Below are 16,913 nucleotides of genomic sequence, written 5' to 3'. Positions count from 1 at the left end.
TGGCTCGGGTAAATTAAATCAGGTGTGAAGGCGTGAATTTAGAAAAAATTATGAAAATGAAATCATATCACGCGGTATATAAACGTTAAAGCTTAAATTGACGTCAAATAATTTTCAACAATAAAGTGCCAAAGGTTCAAGTTTCTATCATTTTGCTTTATTTTAATTCGATTTCAAGTTTAGTCTGAAGATGTTCACTTTTGAGAAATTGTACAAAGAGGATCAAGCTATACAAACCCTTTTACTTATCAGCCAGAACGAGGAAAAGGGTATTTCGGCACATCCAGAATTTTCAGTTCCTCACATAGAAAGTATTAATCAAAGTGTAAAGAAAAGACAGAAGGCTGCAGCAGAGGAAGACTACCAGGTGTTGAGCCCATGGGAAGGCTCCGAAAATGAGAAACTTTCAAAACCAAATAATCAGGATGGAAAGGACCAAAAGCGTGTGTCCAAGACACGTGATTCAAATTTAACCAATAAGCGTACACCTAGATTCAGAGGCGGTAAATTGAATTCAAGTTCATCAACAGCAGATGAGAAATTCCAATTCTGTCATTTTGAAGAATCAAAAGAACATATAACTCACTATCGAGAAGTCGTTACTTTTTCAACAATACTCGATTATCGGAATGGGATTTCAAATACTTCAATCCCAAACCATTCTGGAGGAAACTGTAAAAAATGTGATAGCGACGGAATTTTAAAACAGTGTCAATGTTCCGGCGGCACTCCTTCTTCATCAGGTGTCTACTATGTAGAAACTTCAGACACCGTTAAAAGACATAATATTCTGGCAGCTATGGAGAGTCTAAGTCGAAACTCGTCTGCTGATGAAACAACGTTGTACCGAAATCGTAAATGTTCTAGTAAAGATCGGTTATGCCGTAAAACTTCAACGTCTACAGGAAAATTATGGAAATCGGCTGCAGCAAAGATTCCAAATAGAACTCCGACAGGACCCTTGAAAAGTATACAAAGTTTCGCATCTTGTAAACATAAATCGTGCACTAAGACAAAGGTATGCGTATTATGGTTCAATTTGTATGTAGCTTTTTAGCCAAAACTTTTACTTACTTTCATATGATTAATTTTGGCGGGGGTTAAATTTCGTGTGAGCTCTTCCTTGAAATTTTAAGATTTCCCAGGGACTTAATTACGCGGATGACTTTATTATAACATAATATTTTCATGATTTTGTGCTTGTTTTCGCGGATGAAAACCGAATCCGCGAAATTCGCGAAATTTAATCCCCGTGAAAATTAATCTCATTAAAGTAGCTTCTTAGAACCAAGACTTTATAGGGGAAAATTTTGGGGTTTTCTACTTTCACCATTTAGACAACCGTGAAGGGGCTGAAAAAGGGTTTGAAAATATCTTTTCCCTCCAAATTGTCTATGTAACTTCCTGGGCAAAACGTTTGCTATATTGGTGAGAAAGTAGCCTAGAAGTCAATAATCAGTCACTACTTTATCATTTTCGTATATTTTTGATTTTATAGACGCGCGACATTCGAATCAAGACTGGAAACGAGTCAACGGAAGCATTACGTATTTACACTTCACCGAAAGCCTACGGACCGCGTATGGGAAGTAACCGACCACCCCCAAACGACGCTAGCGAAATCCGAGGCGGAACACCCCCTTCTCAGCTTATTAATTGTTTACGACCTAAAGTCCCTCAAGCAGCTATTCCTAATAAAAACACATCATTTCAAGCTTGTATTATGCCCATGAACAAACACACAACACATGTTAGTGTAGGTAGTAATATAAGCAAAACGCCCTAAATTCATTTTAAATGATTTTAGTTTCTAGCAAATATACCAACATTAAATTATAGAATTTGTGTGTACATCTTTTATCAAGTTTCTTAAACGAACCCAAATTCTAGTATAACACCACAGACGCGGTGAGAACTTTCGTCCCGGTGGGAAAAATACCCTACAATTTCTGACCCATTGGAAAATTGATCTTGATTTCATCCCCATTCAAGCTTTGAACAATGGACTTTCTACCCCAATCCGGATTTCAATAAAAAATTTTATCCCCGCTGTGAGAAAAGATTTCACTGGGACTGTGGGCCAGGGTGTAATATAGCTTAGCTTTGAGTACCTTTTTTCACCTCCACGAGTCCAATCAAGATAATTTTTGGCAAAATTTTTAAAAAACGAGTCCACATATAGGATCGGTCGGCAAGGGTTGAGTATTTCATCAGGTACATAAGTACCAGATCTATGGGTCATTATAATGAAAATAACATTTATAATATTTTGCAATGAAGGTTTGATTTACAAAGAAGAAGAAAATGTTGCCTTATTGAGATCTTAGTCGCAATCATCGAGTTGCTAAATATATATTTTAGAAAATTTTATAAATTATGATGATTTTTTTATAGATTGGAAATTGAATAGTTTTAACCGACAACTTTTAAAATATTCATTATACGTTGTCAATAAGCGGTTTAATAAAATGAATTCGTTAATAAGATAACTGTCATGTTTTCAGCTGAAAATAAATTTTGTAATAAAATGATAGAAATACAGTGATGATATTTTCTATTTAAACTTCCAATATCTAATTCTGACTAAATTGACTACTCTTGATAACTTTTTATGAAAACACCATGCTCTGTATATGGCTCTTTGAAAAAAATTATTCTAGAGATGGAAAACTTATGAAACCCCTATAAAAGCCTGTTGAAGTCTGGAATACAGAATATCAAATTTATAATTTGACTAATAATGCACAGCCTGGTATACCCCCGGCAAGAAGCAATAAGGGGTTAATAGGCTAACGTGTTTGTTGTTATATAGCTCAATCCCAATCGCTTTTACTTTTTATTCACAAGATGCTACTCAGGGCCCGCGCCACCGGGGGGGCCGGGGGGCCATGGCCCCTCCACTTTTTTGCAAAGCAAAATAAAAAATTTCTCTTCACCTAATAATCTTTTTCTTTTCTGTGCGCGTGCCAATAAAAACGTTAGAACCTTTCTAAGAGGGGACAGATGGACACTTAAATAAGTCTAATTATACTATTTTGTTTTAAAAAAACAAACTTAACAGTTTTCTTTCAGAAAATCAGAACAAAAAGGAAGCTGTTTTAGCCAAATAAGACAGGTCAAAATCGAAAATTTTCCGGCCCGTCGGCGCAAACCATGGTTGCGCCTCCTTAGTCACTATATTTTTGTTGGCCCCCTCACTTTCAAAATCGTGGCGCGGGCCCTGCTACTAGAATTATTGTTGAATGAACTGGGTGCAATATGTGTGCTTCAGTGGCATATTCCTCGCATTTTATTCTGCATGACACTCTTCCCCAGTTGAATATTGTTCAATTGAATATTATATTATTATTCTTGAAAAATCCAATTTTAATAACTTTTTGGCATTTTGGCATTTTGGCATCCTATTCCAGTTCTAATCTTATTGTGAAATGAATTAGTTCGATTTGTGTGCCTATTATATTCTTCGCTACTCTGCATCACATATTCTCCCCTCTGGAATATAATTCACTTCTTTCCACCACGGGCTACTGACACAGGGGTATTGAGAATAACACACCTCTTCTCACAGACCCGGTGGGACCCCCTCCCTCTGGAAAATTTGACCATAATATTGTCCCCTGTGGAAAATTCTACTCCAATTTTTGTCCCCGCTGAAAATAATCAAATAAGCAAATCCTCACTTCAAAATATTGTGATTTCTTTTCCATCCCGCTGATTTTTTTGACGCGAAACGAAGGGAATTCAAATCCCCAGCCATAACAAAAATCAATCCCAATCGAGTTCCAGTCCGTTGTCCCCCCCATCGGCTGAAGTAAGGATTATTACCAGGTCTGCGAGAAGGGGGTGTTAAGAATAAGAATTCAGTGTCAAGATAGATTTGAATTTTATCGGAGTTGAGGCACTCAAGTTAAACGACCTATCGTGCGGCCCGGGTTCTTTTTAAAAGTTTCCCAAAGTGCACTGTAAGGCTCGAATTAAGCAAAGATGAGAAAAAGTACACTCTAAGGGTGTAAAATTTGGAAAATTTGACCATTTTTTGCCTCAAAAAGGTCAAAACTTTTCAAGAATATGCACCGTAAGGGTTGATTTTCAGCCAATAGCTATCTCGACTGAATTTTCAGAACGCTTCTACCAAGTTCATTTCGCTTAAAACTATATCACTAGTGAAATTAGGTTGTAGAGAGGGCAGAGAGGAAGGTTTCGAGGTCATGAACATGAGCAGGGAATCATAAAAATAACAGTCAGTGTTTATAAAAAGAGCACTTTCTTTGCGCCCTCTCGATAGTCTATCAAAAGTTTAATTCAAGTCACTGTGAAACTTCAAAAAGTGTCGATTTATGGATTTCCATATACATCATCATATAATTTCTTCATGGGGCACAATGTCGGCTGTTCATTTTCTGATAAAACATTCTTAAAATATCACAAAATATATTACATCTTTAGAAAAGAAAATGAATTATTTAGAAATAATGTTTGTTTCATTTTATACAGTTTCGTCCCCAGACTTCTTTATTGTCAGGTGGAGAGATTGGAAATGAAATTTTAAAGTCGTTCGTTCCTGATTCAAAAAAACTTTGAAAAAAAGAACAGTCTACATTGAAAATAAAAATTTTGAATAAAAAAGTTAAAATAAAAAAGAGTTTTCAATATCCTCATTGAATTTCTTCAAATTTCTTCCTATCTTATACCATATAGGCCATATATATTTTATCCAACTTATTCTATGAGACCTTCAGAAAAACAGCATAAACGTCAATGCGTGGTACTGTATTCCTCTAATATTTGATGTATTCAATAAAATTTAAATGCATATTCAATAAAATCTGCATTCAATAAAATCCTTTTTCGGTATCTTTTCCTATCTTAATTTTCAGAATTTTTGGAGGTCTTATTTTAAAATCATGTTTTGGACTCAGTAGGGTTTCCAGTACAATTGACGTCATAAACCAAAGATATGAAAACCTGAAATAAGATAGTGGGTGGATAAAAATATGATCAGTTTTTGAAAAATGAGCAACCGTGATAAAAATAGTTTAAATTAGACTAGAAGCAACACACAAAAGTGAAAGTAAAGACTTCAGAAAAAGGTTATACTTCAAAACAACTTTTTTCCCAAATCCTATGAGAGGCAGGTGGAAATAGATATCTTACATAGGGAAAAGACAGGGGATTTCATATTTTCCTTTAAAACACAAAAGACGAAAAAAAAACAACAAAGAAAGACTCACTGCATAATTTATGTAAAATTCAAAATTGAAATCCGACATTTTGATTGGTTCGTTTTATGAATATATCCAAGTCTTCATATTTTCCTTCTTGAATATTTTTTTTGAAAAAAATATAAATTTATAATGTGAGTGAAAAAAAAAATGGTAGAAAGAATAAGCGATAAAAAATAATGAGAGAACTCTGGGGAAGGGTGTTAGATAGATGAATGAAGGAAAAAATTTATAGATGTTAAAAACAACTGTCAAAGGAGCAGCACAGAAATGGAAAAAGTTCACTCTCATCTTGTCTTTTGATCAGTCGACAAGTCGACTTCAAAATTGGGTGTCGCAGTACTTTTAGCCTTTGTTGGAAAGGTAAAAGTAAGTAGACCCGATTCATCACAAGAAAATAGTGGTTATCGCAATTTTTTTGTTGGCTTATTTCATCAGCCTTATCGGGTGTGATCATCAAAGACTTGAGAGTGAGAGAGGCTAGCAAATATTGAGCAATGTATTCTCAAATGTTGAATTCTAATCAACCACCACAAGGACTGACGGGTAATTTTGATGCAACATCAAACCCCATGATGCAACAGCAGTCAATGGCAGCAACTGATGCCAATAGTAAGTTTTAAAATCATTTTATGCATTTTTTTTCAAAGAACTTGATTTTTGGCTTTTTCATTTTCATATTCTTTAGAAATGAGATCTTTTTAGTTTAAATCGTTCGATGATTTCTGTCATCGATGGTTTTAGAATTCCATAACTTTGATAGTTTAAGGGTTTACGTTTTTTAACACCCTGAGACCTATTTTTAAATTTTGAGCCAAGATTTTAAAACTTTGGTCCAATGAATTACGAGTATTTAGACGCCGTGTTTTCTTTGTCGATTTTTTATAATTTCAAAATTTTGTGACCTTGACAGAAACTCGATTGCTATATGGTTTTCGTACCCCTGTGGGAGATTTCTATAGGGAGTCTTATGCCTCGCACATACTGATATTTTGCCTAAGTAACCCCCTCCGGATTTTCACCGTAAATTATGGTAACATTGTATCTTTTGGCAGCAAAGTTACCAGAGCAGTCACAATGAATTATTTTGATCTTTCCTTTGAATCTTTCTTAAATAGGTCTTTTAACTTTAGAGATTGAAAAGTTTGTTGTAGGGCGTGGTAGATTACACTTCGGCCATATCAATAAGGATCAATAAGCCTAAATAGATGAGCAATTGAATTTTAAACACTTAGATGCCTTTTTTCATAAGGGCAGCCAATTTGGCAAAAGGTTTGAAAGATTTGCAAAAAAGTCTAACAAAAAAAACAGTGTTGTTTAAGATAATTAAAAACTTGAATACTGTATATATGGTCTAAAACTTTTTAAGGGCAAAATTTCATCAATCGTTTATTTAGGTCAAGCTGACTGTTCCTTTTGAGATTAAAAACCCAGAACATGACAACAGTCAGCACAAAATAACAACCCAACTCCCGAGTAACCTTAGAAACGAATAAACAACTCTCAGAATAGGGCACTTCATTTAACACAGTCCTAAGTTTAGAAAATTGTTTTTGTAAAGCTGACAGAGAACCATGTTCGTTGAATTTAGAACATCGGATAAAACTATCATGAAGAACAGAGGGAGTTTATACAAACATGCTCAGTATGAAAAAACTCCCTTAATCTTTTTGTTTAAAGTTATTAGAAGAACTTTTTGATACATTGAGAGTTCTAATGGGAAAAAGTTAACACAGAATCAAGAAAACCGTTTTCATTAAAAATTGAATAAATTTGAATTCAGCATTTCTCAATGCGGCTTTATGAATATTTTAAGAAAATATGTAATGTAATCTATATTTTTCAATAAGTGTCAATGTTAAGTTTTTTTTCATGTTGGACAAGAGAAAAATGATCAATCAGTCCCTGAAAATTTTGAAAACCTCATTCAAGAATCTCCATCGTGGAGTATTTTGAAAAAGTTTATTCATCTTACCCAGTAGGGGGCTTGAAGTCAGATGTATAAAAATAAAATAAGAAAAAGATTCTTTCGTTTATAAATTATAAATTACCTACCAGCCTTCAACATATTAGTTATAGCTGTAACCCCCTTTTTCTTAACCTTGAAAATTAATTATCAATATTCTCTCTATTGTTTCAAAATATATTTTTCAAATGACACAATAGAATATAACTTCTTGTATAATTTCAAAAAATTTTGAAATGAAAAATATCAAAATATTAAAAATAAACGAAAATGATAGAAGAAATCTCGCTTCTTATATCTTATAACAGAAAGATATATCGTTTTAAGAAAGTACACTCAAAGAAAATGAAAATCAGAAATAATTTAATGAAAAATTGGAAATATATTCTCAAGGTATTCAACAAGCAATGATTTTTGGAAATGGGGTTCAACGATTAGCGAGGAGTTAATATTTCTGTTGCACTCGTATCGTTTCAGTTTCACTTTCTCAAACAACTCTGTCTCGATCGAAAGTTATACCCCTGTCTCTAAGATATAGGATACAGCAGCCCAAACAACATTGCTTTTTCTTGAGCTCTTAAGGCCGGTGTCCACTTTCGCGCGAAGCGCGCGAAACTTTTCACGGTATTTGAAACGTCATTGGTTGATTGAAAAAAGAAGCAATTCAATTGGTCAAAATTGACGTCACGTTTAAAAGAAGTTGAACTTCCTTTTTGTTCGCGCGAAACTTTTTTATGACGTAATCTTTTCTTCAGACACAAACGGTTAAGAAAAAGCATTACACCTTTTTTCATAAGAACAAACTTTTACCAAAATATTAAGAACAAGTTAAGAATATTTAAAAGGCTTTATTTATGGACTTTAAAACACCCAATTTCTTAGGAAACTGGTAAAATTGAGAAAATTTCAAGAATATTTTTAGTGTTTAGAACATTCGAAGGCTTTCAAATTTTTGAATTTATAGCTTTGAACGTATAGCTTTAAAAAATGTCATTTTCATTTTCGTTTTAGATTTGTTCAGCACCATACCGAATGATATCTACATGACTGATCATCTATACTCCCTAAACTCAAATTGGCCATTACGCCCTCCTGAACACAACCACCATCAACACCATCAACACCAAACACATCAAGTCATGACCCATCATCACCATCATCATCACCATCATCCACATCTCAATTCACTGGATACAGTTCAACAGCAACAACAACACGTGGTCGACGATCCAAACACATTACAAGAATCAGGCAATTTAGAAACACTTCTTGCGGCAGCACAACTTTTGAAACTTCAAGAAAGTGGCAGTAAAAATAAAGTCCCTGATAATATAACAAGCTTGGCAAGTAATGAAGTAACAAACACTGATTTTGATAAATGGACGCAACAACAACTTCTTAATCTACCAAGTCCAACGGAATCAGAACATTCATTAAACTCTTTAGAAGATCCATCAAACTCGCTATACCCACCCAAATACCAATGCCAACAATGTCATAAAGTCTTTAAAACCAAGTACACACTTACTATACATTTGAGGATGCCTGACCACACCAAAAACAGACCATTTGTTTGTAGTGTGTGTGGCAAAGGATTTCGCCTATCAAGCACGCTTTGCCGACACAAAATCATCCACACAGCTGAAAAACCACATAAGTGCGAATTCTGCGATAAGGCTTTCAATAGATCATCCACACTTAAAACTCACATGAAAATTCACAGTAATCAGAAAGACTTTATTTGTAAAATCTGCAATAAAGGATTCCATCAGAAAGGTAATTTGAGGAATCACATGTTAGTTCACACGGGTGAGAAACCACATAATTGCACCGAGTGTGGTAAGCAGTTTAGTAAACTTTCCAATTTGAAATTTCATTTACAATCACATAGTAATAGCAGATAATGATGGACTTTTAAATGTACTGTCGGATCCCAACTCAGCTCTGGCAAACAACGTTGGGATGAATGTTAATCAAACGTTTATATGAACATTTGATGGACGTTGCCATTTATATTTCACAGAAGATGGTATGTATTTCCCATATGATTTATTGGACCGATATCCAACCTCGTCCCCCAGCCTACTTATTTTTTGATTGATGAGCAGATTAGACCTGAACTTGACTGGATGAGTCGATTTACGGAAAAGAGAGTAGGCAATTTTTTACGACACCCAATACCAGGACTGAAATTCATCAAATAACATCCAAATAAAGATTTCAACGATGTTTGCTCCAATGATCGAGATCGACCATACCTTCATATACTATCACCGGAAATTACCAAGGCTGGCCTTGGATGAAACATTTCAAAGGAGTAGCACTCTATAAGTTTAAAATCGATCTTGATCTCGTCATAAATTGAATTTCAAAAAATATTTGGCATTTGAAATTCATCAAATGTATTTTTTGGTTTTCATGTCTATGGAATTCAACAATTTTTATAACTTTTTGATGCAAAAGAATTTAAGTATTTATAAAAAATGAAAATCTTTAACAACGCATTTGTAAATAAATAATTTTCTAGGTATTTACAATTTTTTTAATTTCTACTTTTAATGGAAATTGGTTTACTTTATCTTCAAGGGAAGAAGTTTTGTGAGATTGACCGAAAGAAATTACCAGAGCGGAACCGTATAGAGACTGGGGAGAGACTTTATATCTTCGTCTTAAAGTAAATTGAGATTGCTTTGCGTATCTACATATCGAAGTCAAGCTCATTTTTGCTTTGAGTCATTCCACTATTACGATTGTTTGCTGTTCTTAAACGGATGATTAATTGGAATCATGAAGCATACTTTTCAAAAAATATTTTAGATTAAACAATTTAAGCAATTTACAGGATTGATCGTACTTCCCCTCCAAATAGAATTGTAAAAGTGTAAAGGCATGAAAATGTTTAGGCCCAACCATTGTAGCGTTTAATTCTAGCTAAAAAAATATTTATTTGTACACTATTTACCTTATATGGCAGTAAGGATTATTTTATTGATGTATATATTTATTTGTGATAATACAGCACTAATTTTTTGCAATTATTTATTTTGATCAAGAAATGTAAAAACGAAATATACACACATGAGAGACACATGATATTTATAAATTCCCATCGGAAATTTTGATTTTGGAGGGGGTTAAGGGGCTTCTAGACTATATTCTCAGCCTTATTGGAACAAAGGGCCATTCCATTTTATATCCATACAGGGGGTGGACGAACATTTCCAGAGTGTAATCCGAGAAAAATTTCTAGGGGGTCTTTTTCCATTTTTTCAAGGGGGTAAAAAGTTATTCCAAAATTTCCAGGGGGTAAAAGACTGATTTCAGTTCGTTCACCCTCGCTTTAATGTATGAAAAGAATCTTTCCAAGAGTACTTTTGCAAACACATTTTCAATAGTTTTTTTTACTTGAAAAGGTTCGTCCACCCCCCCCCCTGTATAGTTTTTTAATGGAACATTCCAATTTCGAGCTTTTGGAAGTCTTAAATCTCTAGGACGTTGAAATGTTTTCCTCAGTTCTTCACAGCATCAGTTCCTCCCTCCTTCTCTTATTACACTTCACAAATAATGGTTTGGTAAAAAGTAACCAAAAGATTTCGCTTGCTTTGCCGCGTACCAGTCTTGGTCAAGCCGCTACGCTAAGAACTCCAAAATGTTCAAAAAGTTTTTCGATGGTCATTCAGTAAAGTCCATGTAGTAAGCATGCAAAGAGGAAGATATTTTCAAGTTGAAATCCAAAATTTGGATTTTTTTCCAAGTTTAAAAAAAATCATTTGTTTATCAAAGAATCGTTTTGTACCGGTGATTGCCTTTTCACCTAAAAGAGGAAGATTTTCGTATCGAAAGATACATCAGTGAAGTCTATTGTTTGTAAAATCTTTCGCTTACATTTGATAATAATAGCAATTTATTGTCGCCTCATTGACGTCCAAATGAATAGATTTTTTCTTAATTAACCAAATCCAACAGAAAACTAGTCTTCTATATAAAGGAGACATTGAAGTATACAGTATACACTCATCTCAGAAAATAGTTGGATAGCTTCAAGCCAATTCTGTTGGCTCTTTGCCTTTGTCTGGCAAGCTTTGCCGTGTTAGGTAAGAATATTTCAAAATAAAGCAACAAATTGATAAATTTTTATAATGATGCATATGGTATTATTTTGTCTTTACACCTTTTGATCTTTGTAAAAACAAAACACTTTGTTTATTGTTTATTTCCAGGTAAAAAGCAAGATGGATATTCACTTTCGAATGAAAAGTATGAGAATCTGGTTCGAGATGTTAATGCTGATAAAGTAATCGAAAGTAAGTCTCTTTCAATAGTAAGAAAAAAAGATGTTAAATGAAAAAATCAAAGGAGCATGAGACTGAAACCTGAAGAACCTAAAAACAAATTAAAAAGATTGGATAGAAATTACTTAGAAATTACTAAAGCGCATCATCATCATCATCATCAGACCAAGGCTAAAGGCAAATGACATACCGTACGTGCGGCCCTTAAGGGTCCTTTTTCCAAGATTCCCAAAGTGCACTGTAAGAGTCGAACTGAGTAAAAATGTGAAAAAAATGTACTCTATACGTGTAAAATTTAGAAAATCTGACCACATTTTGCTTTAGAATGGTAGAGAATTTTCAAGAAAATGCATCGTAAGGGTCGATTTTCGCCCTAGATCGGATCGGATCCCATAGGCCTAATTCAAATAAAAGAGTGTAGCCACACGCTTACGGTCGTTTTTGAATCAAGTACCCCCGGGCTTGTCCTAGAAAATCTAAAATAATCAATCAAAACAGCCAGACCACGCGAAAACCTTTTGTTCTCAAAAGAAAGCGTACATCGGTACATCTTAAACCTTCTCGACGATTTATCTTAGGCTTAGAGGAGCATGACGAATTAGCTGCTGACGATGAATATGTTGCAGAATTAGAAGAAGCGAACAATGGAAATGAAAAGAAAGATGCGTATCTTGCTTTGAACATACTGAGGAGTAGAAGACGTCGAAGACGAAGAAGAAGGCGAAGAAGCGGCAAATAATTTTTCAAAACATTTCTTATAACCTTATTTTATATATTAAAGGTTTTATTTTCACATAAGTGTTTCCGTTTCATATCAGACACATATTTCATATCAGGACATTGTCTGCCTATTGTTATATTATGCTGATATTAACAAAAAATGTTTTTCTTTCCCTCTTTCTGATCATCTTGCTCCACCTCTGTGTCAATCCAATGTGAAAAGCTTGTAAATTAAAATTGACGAGTAAGCAAACGATACCACTCTTATTTAAAAACAAAACCTTTAACTTCTGTAAGAAAAATGAGACTCAAAATCAAGAAAAATAGGAACATCTCAAATTACTCAAGCAAGCTCAAGCAATTTCTAATTAAATATTTCCCTACTATAGGGGAATATTTGTTAAAACGGCCTTTTTCCGTCTTTTCTTCCATTTTCGATGTTAATGTTTTCTTTATTCGTGCTGCACATTATGACTAGGCTCTTCAGTCACGTGACTAAAAATCGTCGCGAAGATTTAGCGGGGAAAAAAATAGTATCCTTCTATCAAAATATAGCCAGTGCCTTCCCACAAACCAAATTTTTTCTTTGTTTTATGGTCAGTTACACTTTGAAGCGTTTGTCGAAAGTTATCGCACTACGATGGAGGGTGACGTCGATACCGTGCGGAGTGGAAAAAGGCGGGAAAACACGGAACTCTAAAATGAAGACTGGAATGGACAATCGAATAGGATTTCTTCATGGAGAGGTTATGCGTCGATGTCAAATCTAGTCTTAATTTTAGAGTTCGGTGCATAAAATCAAAACAAAAGAATCCTCGGGATCAGAATGCAGTTTTGATGAGCTAAAATTGATTGTTTGAAATTATTTTGGTATAATACACCCCTTTATAACGAAAGAAGCAGAAAAAGTTTCAAAAGTCTTCAAGCAGCTCCAATTTTAATTGTATAGTCAACAGCCTCCTAATTTAGAAAGGTAATCCCTATTTTTCAAAAGGTTTTCTTCCTTGCAGAAAAACAACTTAAATCATAGAAAACTCTGAACAACACCCAGTCTTTGAAACAGGATGTAAAATAATGAGGATTCCAAGACTAGTATTTGATGGAAAAAAAGTCGATCTCGTTTAATTTTAAGATTCAGAGGTACCTTGATAGAAAAATATCTTTGTTACATCATTATATAGTACTAAGACTAAGTTCTAAAGCTGTAAATAAGAATGCAAAATCTTAATGTAAATATAAAGAAAAGTTAGATAAAATAACAAAATTTAAGGAGATTCCTTCCACAATTCAAAGCAAAACCTCCAATTTTTACTGGCTATCTAATTCTAGTTTGAGAAATTTGAGAAATTTGAAAGTTTTTAATCTAAAGAGCTCAGGAATTCAAAATGAGTTAGCAGCCTTAACTCTGAACTGATTATACAGGACAAAACTCTTCACATAAAAATTTAGAAACATTTTGTCATTGTGTATCAACTGCAGCGCATAAATTTACAGCAAAATCATAAAAAATAGTATATATTTTTGACAATTTTCAAGATCTGTCAATGTCACTGGTGCAGAGAGAGAGAGAGCTGCAGAAAGTCATTTCCATGCCCAGCAACATTCATTAAATTCTTCAGAATCGAATACAATCACGTTTCACTTTACTTTCAATCATATGTCAATTAACTTTCCACCATTTTATTCCTGGAAAATTTTCAAACAAGCGATCAGAGACCACATACAACAGCCAATAAAAACAATAACAAACAAACAGTTCTTCTTTCCACTGGAATAAGTGAGGATAAATTCTTCCAGGTTTCAAGCCATAACCAAAAGATATCCGTTGCCATCCCAAAGCATACCAAAAGTCCAAACCAAATTCGTATTCGATCATCATCTATTATTAGCTAGGATCCAATTCTAAGAAATGATTTGATAATTTTCATTCACCATGTTTACAGTTAATCTCTGAGATTCTTCAATCCTGTTATGGAAATAACCCAACAACTCTGCTGTTGTTGATGCAATAATAAAATTTCCATCTTCTTTCTCCTCCTTCCACAGATTCAGCTTATACTGCTTCTTTATTCGATTCGTTTCTTTTCAAAAAAGTTCCATCACTTTTCAAAACAAAAAAAATTCTCTCAAACAATTTTCAATATTCGAATCCCAAAATTCGAAAGTTCGAAAATCTATTTGAACTTTACCGCTCGAAGCAATGCAATGACTTCTTAAAAATCAGGAAAAGGCACAAGCGATGGAGTGCAGCTTGCCCAAAGTCACGGCAAAATGCACCACGCCGAAGAGAAAATCTTGGACGGACTTTCCCGTCCAAGAACATTCGATTCCACGGCAAAAAGTAACAGACGTTAAATCGCGATAAAAAAGCGATTTTCGTCTAACAGGCTAATCAAAATATGGCAGGGGTTTATTTTTACCAGCTTTTCATAAAACAAATGATTGTGTGTAAAGCTCAGAGGACTGCCTGAATTTCTCTCATGTGTGCTGAATTTATTGTCTTTCCCATAAGGAGAAGAAGAAGTGTGGAGAAAGAAGCTGAAACACGTGGAAATCCAAACCATTCCTATCTTGACTTGAGAAGAGCATAAATTTCTTTCTGATTTCCATCATGTAGATATATATTGTCTAGATATTAATGGTCAAAACTTGGAAAAGCTTGTACTCTTCTCAATGCCCCATTTTTAGCCTTGATGCCAGATGCTAAAAAGAAAATATATCATAATAGATGCTTTTACTCCCTGTTTACCTTTTTGTATGCTCCCCTCCCTTGTATCTTTTGTGCGCTTTCTGGGATCCTTTGGTACGTTTTGTGTGGTCCTTTTTGTACACTACCCATGGTCCTTTTTGAATGCTTTCAGGGTACCTTTTGTACGCTCTCCGTTGGTCCTTTTTGTGTGTTCCTGGGTACCTTTTTGTACGCTCCCCGTGTACCTTATTGTACGTTCCAGTGTATCTTATTGTGCCGTTCCCCGTATACATCATTGTACGTACCCCAATCATGTACCTTATTGTATGTTCCCCGTGTATACCGTGAGATTGGGTAACTTGCATCAGTGGAGGCTAACATGCATAGCCCTCAAATGAATGACCCGTCTGGTCATTAAAATACAAAGTTATATAAATCAAAACAAAAATGGTAGAGTAGAGCCGCGAGCAGAGCTCACAGATATCTGTAAAGCCCGAAGGGCTAGATAGGCGACTTTAAGCTTTCTCCAGCAAAAAAAAGTGAAGCAAAAATTTGACTTTTTAAATTTCGTGCCGATGGATAGGATCTAGCATTTTAATTCTTTTCGAAGCGCGAGATCAAAAAAAGTAGGCAGCAAACGCTATTTCACATCTCTCAAACCGGTGAAATTGCATATTTTAGTCACGTGACTTTGGTAGGAAATCCTTCCAAACCTCCTAAACCTAGGCTTCACTTTTCGATAAAAGCCGCAAATCTAGCACTTCAGGCTTTACAGATCTGTGGCAGAGCTAAATATAGTTTATTTTAATGACCAGTCAGGTCATTCATTTGAGGGCTATGCATGTTAGCCTCCACTGATGCAAGTTACCCATTCTCACGGTATACCTTATTGTACGTTCCCTGTATAGTTTAGTCTGTTAGACCAAAATATTAGAACAATACTTCAGTTTGTGAAAAAAGCATGAAACTTGGCACAGACATGCACAATTGTATTCGGAACAAAGAAATTGACAGAGACACGTCTGAAAACCACGTGACTGCTGACGTCAGCACTTTTTTGCTGACGTCATGAAAATTTTATGAAAGTATACAAACCATCAAGTATTATACACCATTGGAAAGGAAATTCAATTTTGAACAATTTTTTTGTTTACAGTCTTTGCTGAAAACGAAGTCAATAAAAGTTAGAAGCCTCTGAAGTTGACTTGTGACGTCATCAAAAATTTTCAAAAAATTTATAGTTACAAACCACCAAGTATTATATACCGTTAGAAAGGAAATTTCATCTTGAACAACTTTTTTGCTTACAGTTTTTCATGAAAATAAAGCCAATAAAAGCTATTGGGTGTGTTTTGTAACATGGTTGAAATCGCAAAAATTTAGGCTACAAAACTGATAGACGTCTAAAGACGAAAGAGGATGCTTTTTAAATGCATCTTTACTTTGCTTTGTTGCTAAAATGTTAGAAAAACATTGCATTGCTGTAGAACAGAACAGATTAAAAGACATTGCATTGCCTCAAAAAGTGTTTGTTGTTGTTTGGAAGGAACCAATTTGCACACGTGAAGTATTATAGTATTAGAATGTAATCTTGCTAGCAGCTAGGTATAAATTCTTTAGCGTTAACTTTTATTTCTGCTATCATTTAGCTTTTGAAATAGTAGAAAAATAATATAGAAGTATAAAGATATCAAAATGAGCCAATTTGAGTTAGTAGAGCCAAAAGTCGATTTGGATGTTTCTGAAATAGCGCAGCGCGCTGAATCTAAAAATAGATTTTTGATATAATCATCACTCTAGATGGGCGGACAGTAGTTTGAATGCTTTTGAATTGCGTTCCTATAGCTATTTATACATCTCTCTGCTTTGATAGGGTTCGACAGAAGAAAAATTTACTTTACTTTCAACCTTAATTTTAAAAGAACAATAGTTTGCCTCGTAATATCGAAAGCATTGATCTCAAAAGAAAGCATGTCAACATAAGTCATGCAATAGTCTCTACAATAAACAGAATGAACGTAAAA

At 34.4% G+C, this 16,913-nt stretch overlaps 2 protein-coding genes and 1 long non-coding RNA gene across 3 annotated transcripts; all 3 read left to right on the top strand.

Annotated features, from left to right (window-relative positions):
* Positions 1-166: 166 nt before the first annotated feature.
* On the top strand, positions 167-1,827 carry LOC136814184 (uncharacterized). The gene is made up of 2 exons (XM_067070693.1): positions 167-1,018; positions 1,499-1,827. Exons 1-2 carry the CDS (start codon positions 191-193, stop codon positions 1,784-1,786), a joined length of 1,116 nt encoding a protein of 371 aa, XP_066926794.1. The 5' UTR covers positions 167-190; the 3' UTR covers positions 1,787-1,827.
* A 3,656-nt stretch (positions 1,828-5,483) lies between these two features.
* LOC136814246 (fez family zinc finger protein erm-like) lies at positions 5,484-10,281 on the top strand. Its single transcript, XM_067070763.1, has 2 exons — positions 5,484-5,834; positions 8,200-10,281. Exons 1-2 carry the CDS (start codon positions 5,720-5,722, stop codon positions 9,090-9,092), a joined length of 1,008 nt encoding a protein of 335 aa, XP_066926864.1. The 5' UTR covers positions 5,484-5,719; the 3' UTR covers positions 9,093-10,281.
* Positions 10,282-11,093: 812 nt separating this feature from the next.
* LOC136814183 (uncharacterized) lies at positions 11,094-12,194 on the top strand. The gene is made up of 3 exons (XR_010847605.1): positions 11,094-11,282; positions 11,409-11,492; positions 12,059-12,194. It is a non-coding gene; the product is annotated as an uncharacterized lncRNA (long non-coding RNA).
* Positions 12,195-16,913: the final 4,719 nt, after the last annotated feature.

This window comes from Clytia hemisphaerica, unplaced genomic scaffold (assembly GCF_902728285.1).
Source record: "Clytia hemisphaerica strain Z4C2 unplaced genomic scaffold, Clytia hemisphaerica genome assembly, whole genome shotgun sequence".
Taxonomy (NCBI): domain Eukaryota; kingdom Metazoa; phylum Cnidaria; class Hydrozoa; order Leptothecata; family Clytiidae; genus Clytia; species Clytia hemisphaerica.
The sequence above is the reverse complement of the archived record's forward strand: the minus strand, read 5'-3'. Positions and strand labels throughout refer to the sequence as shown.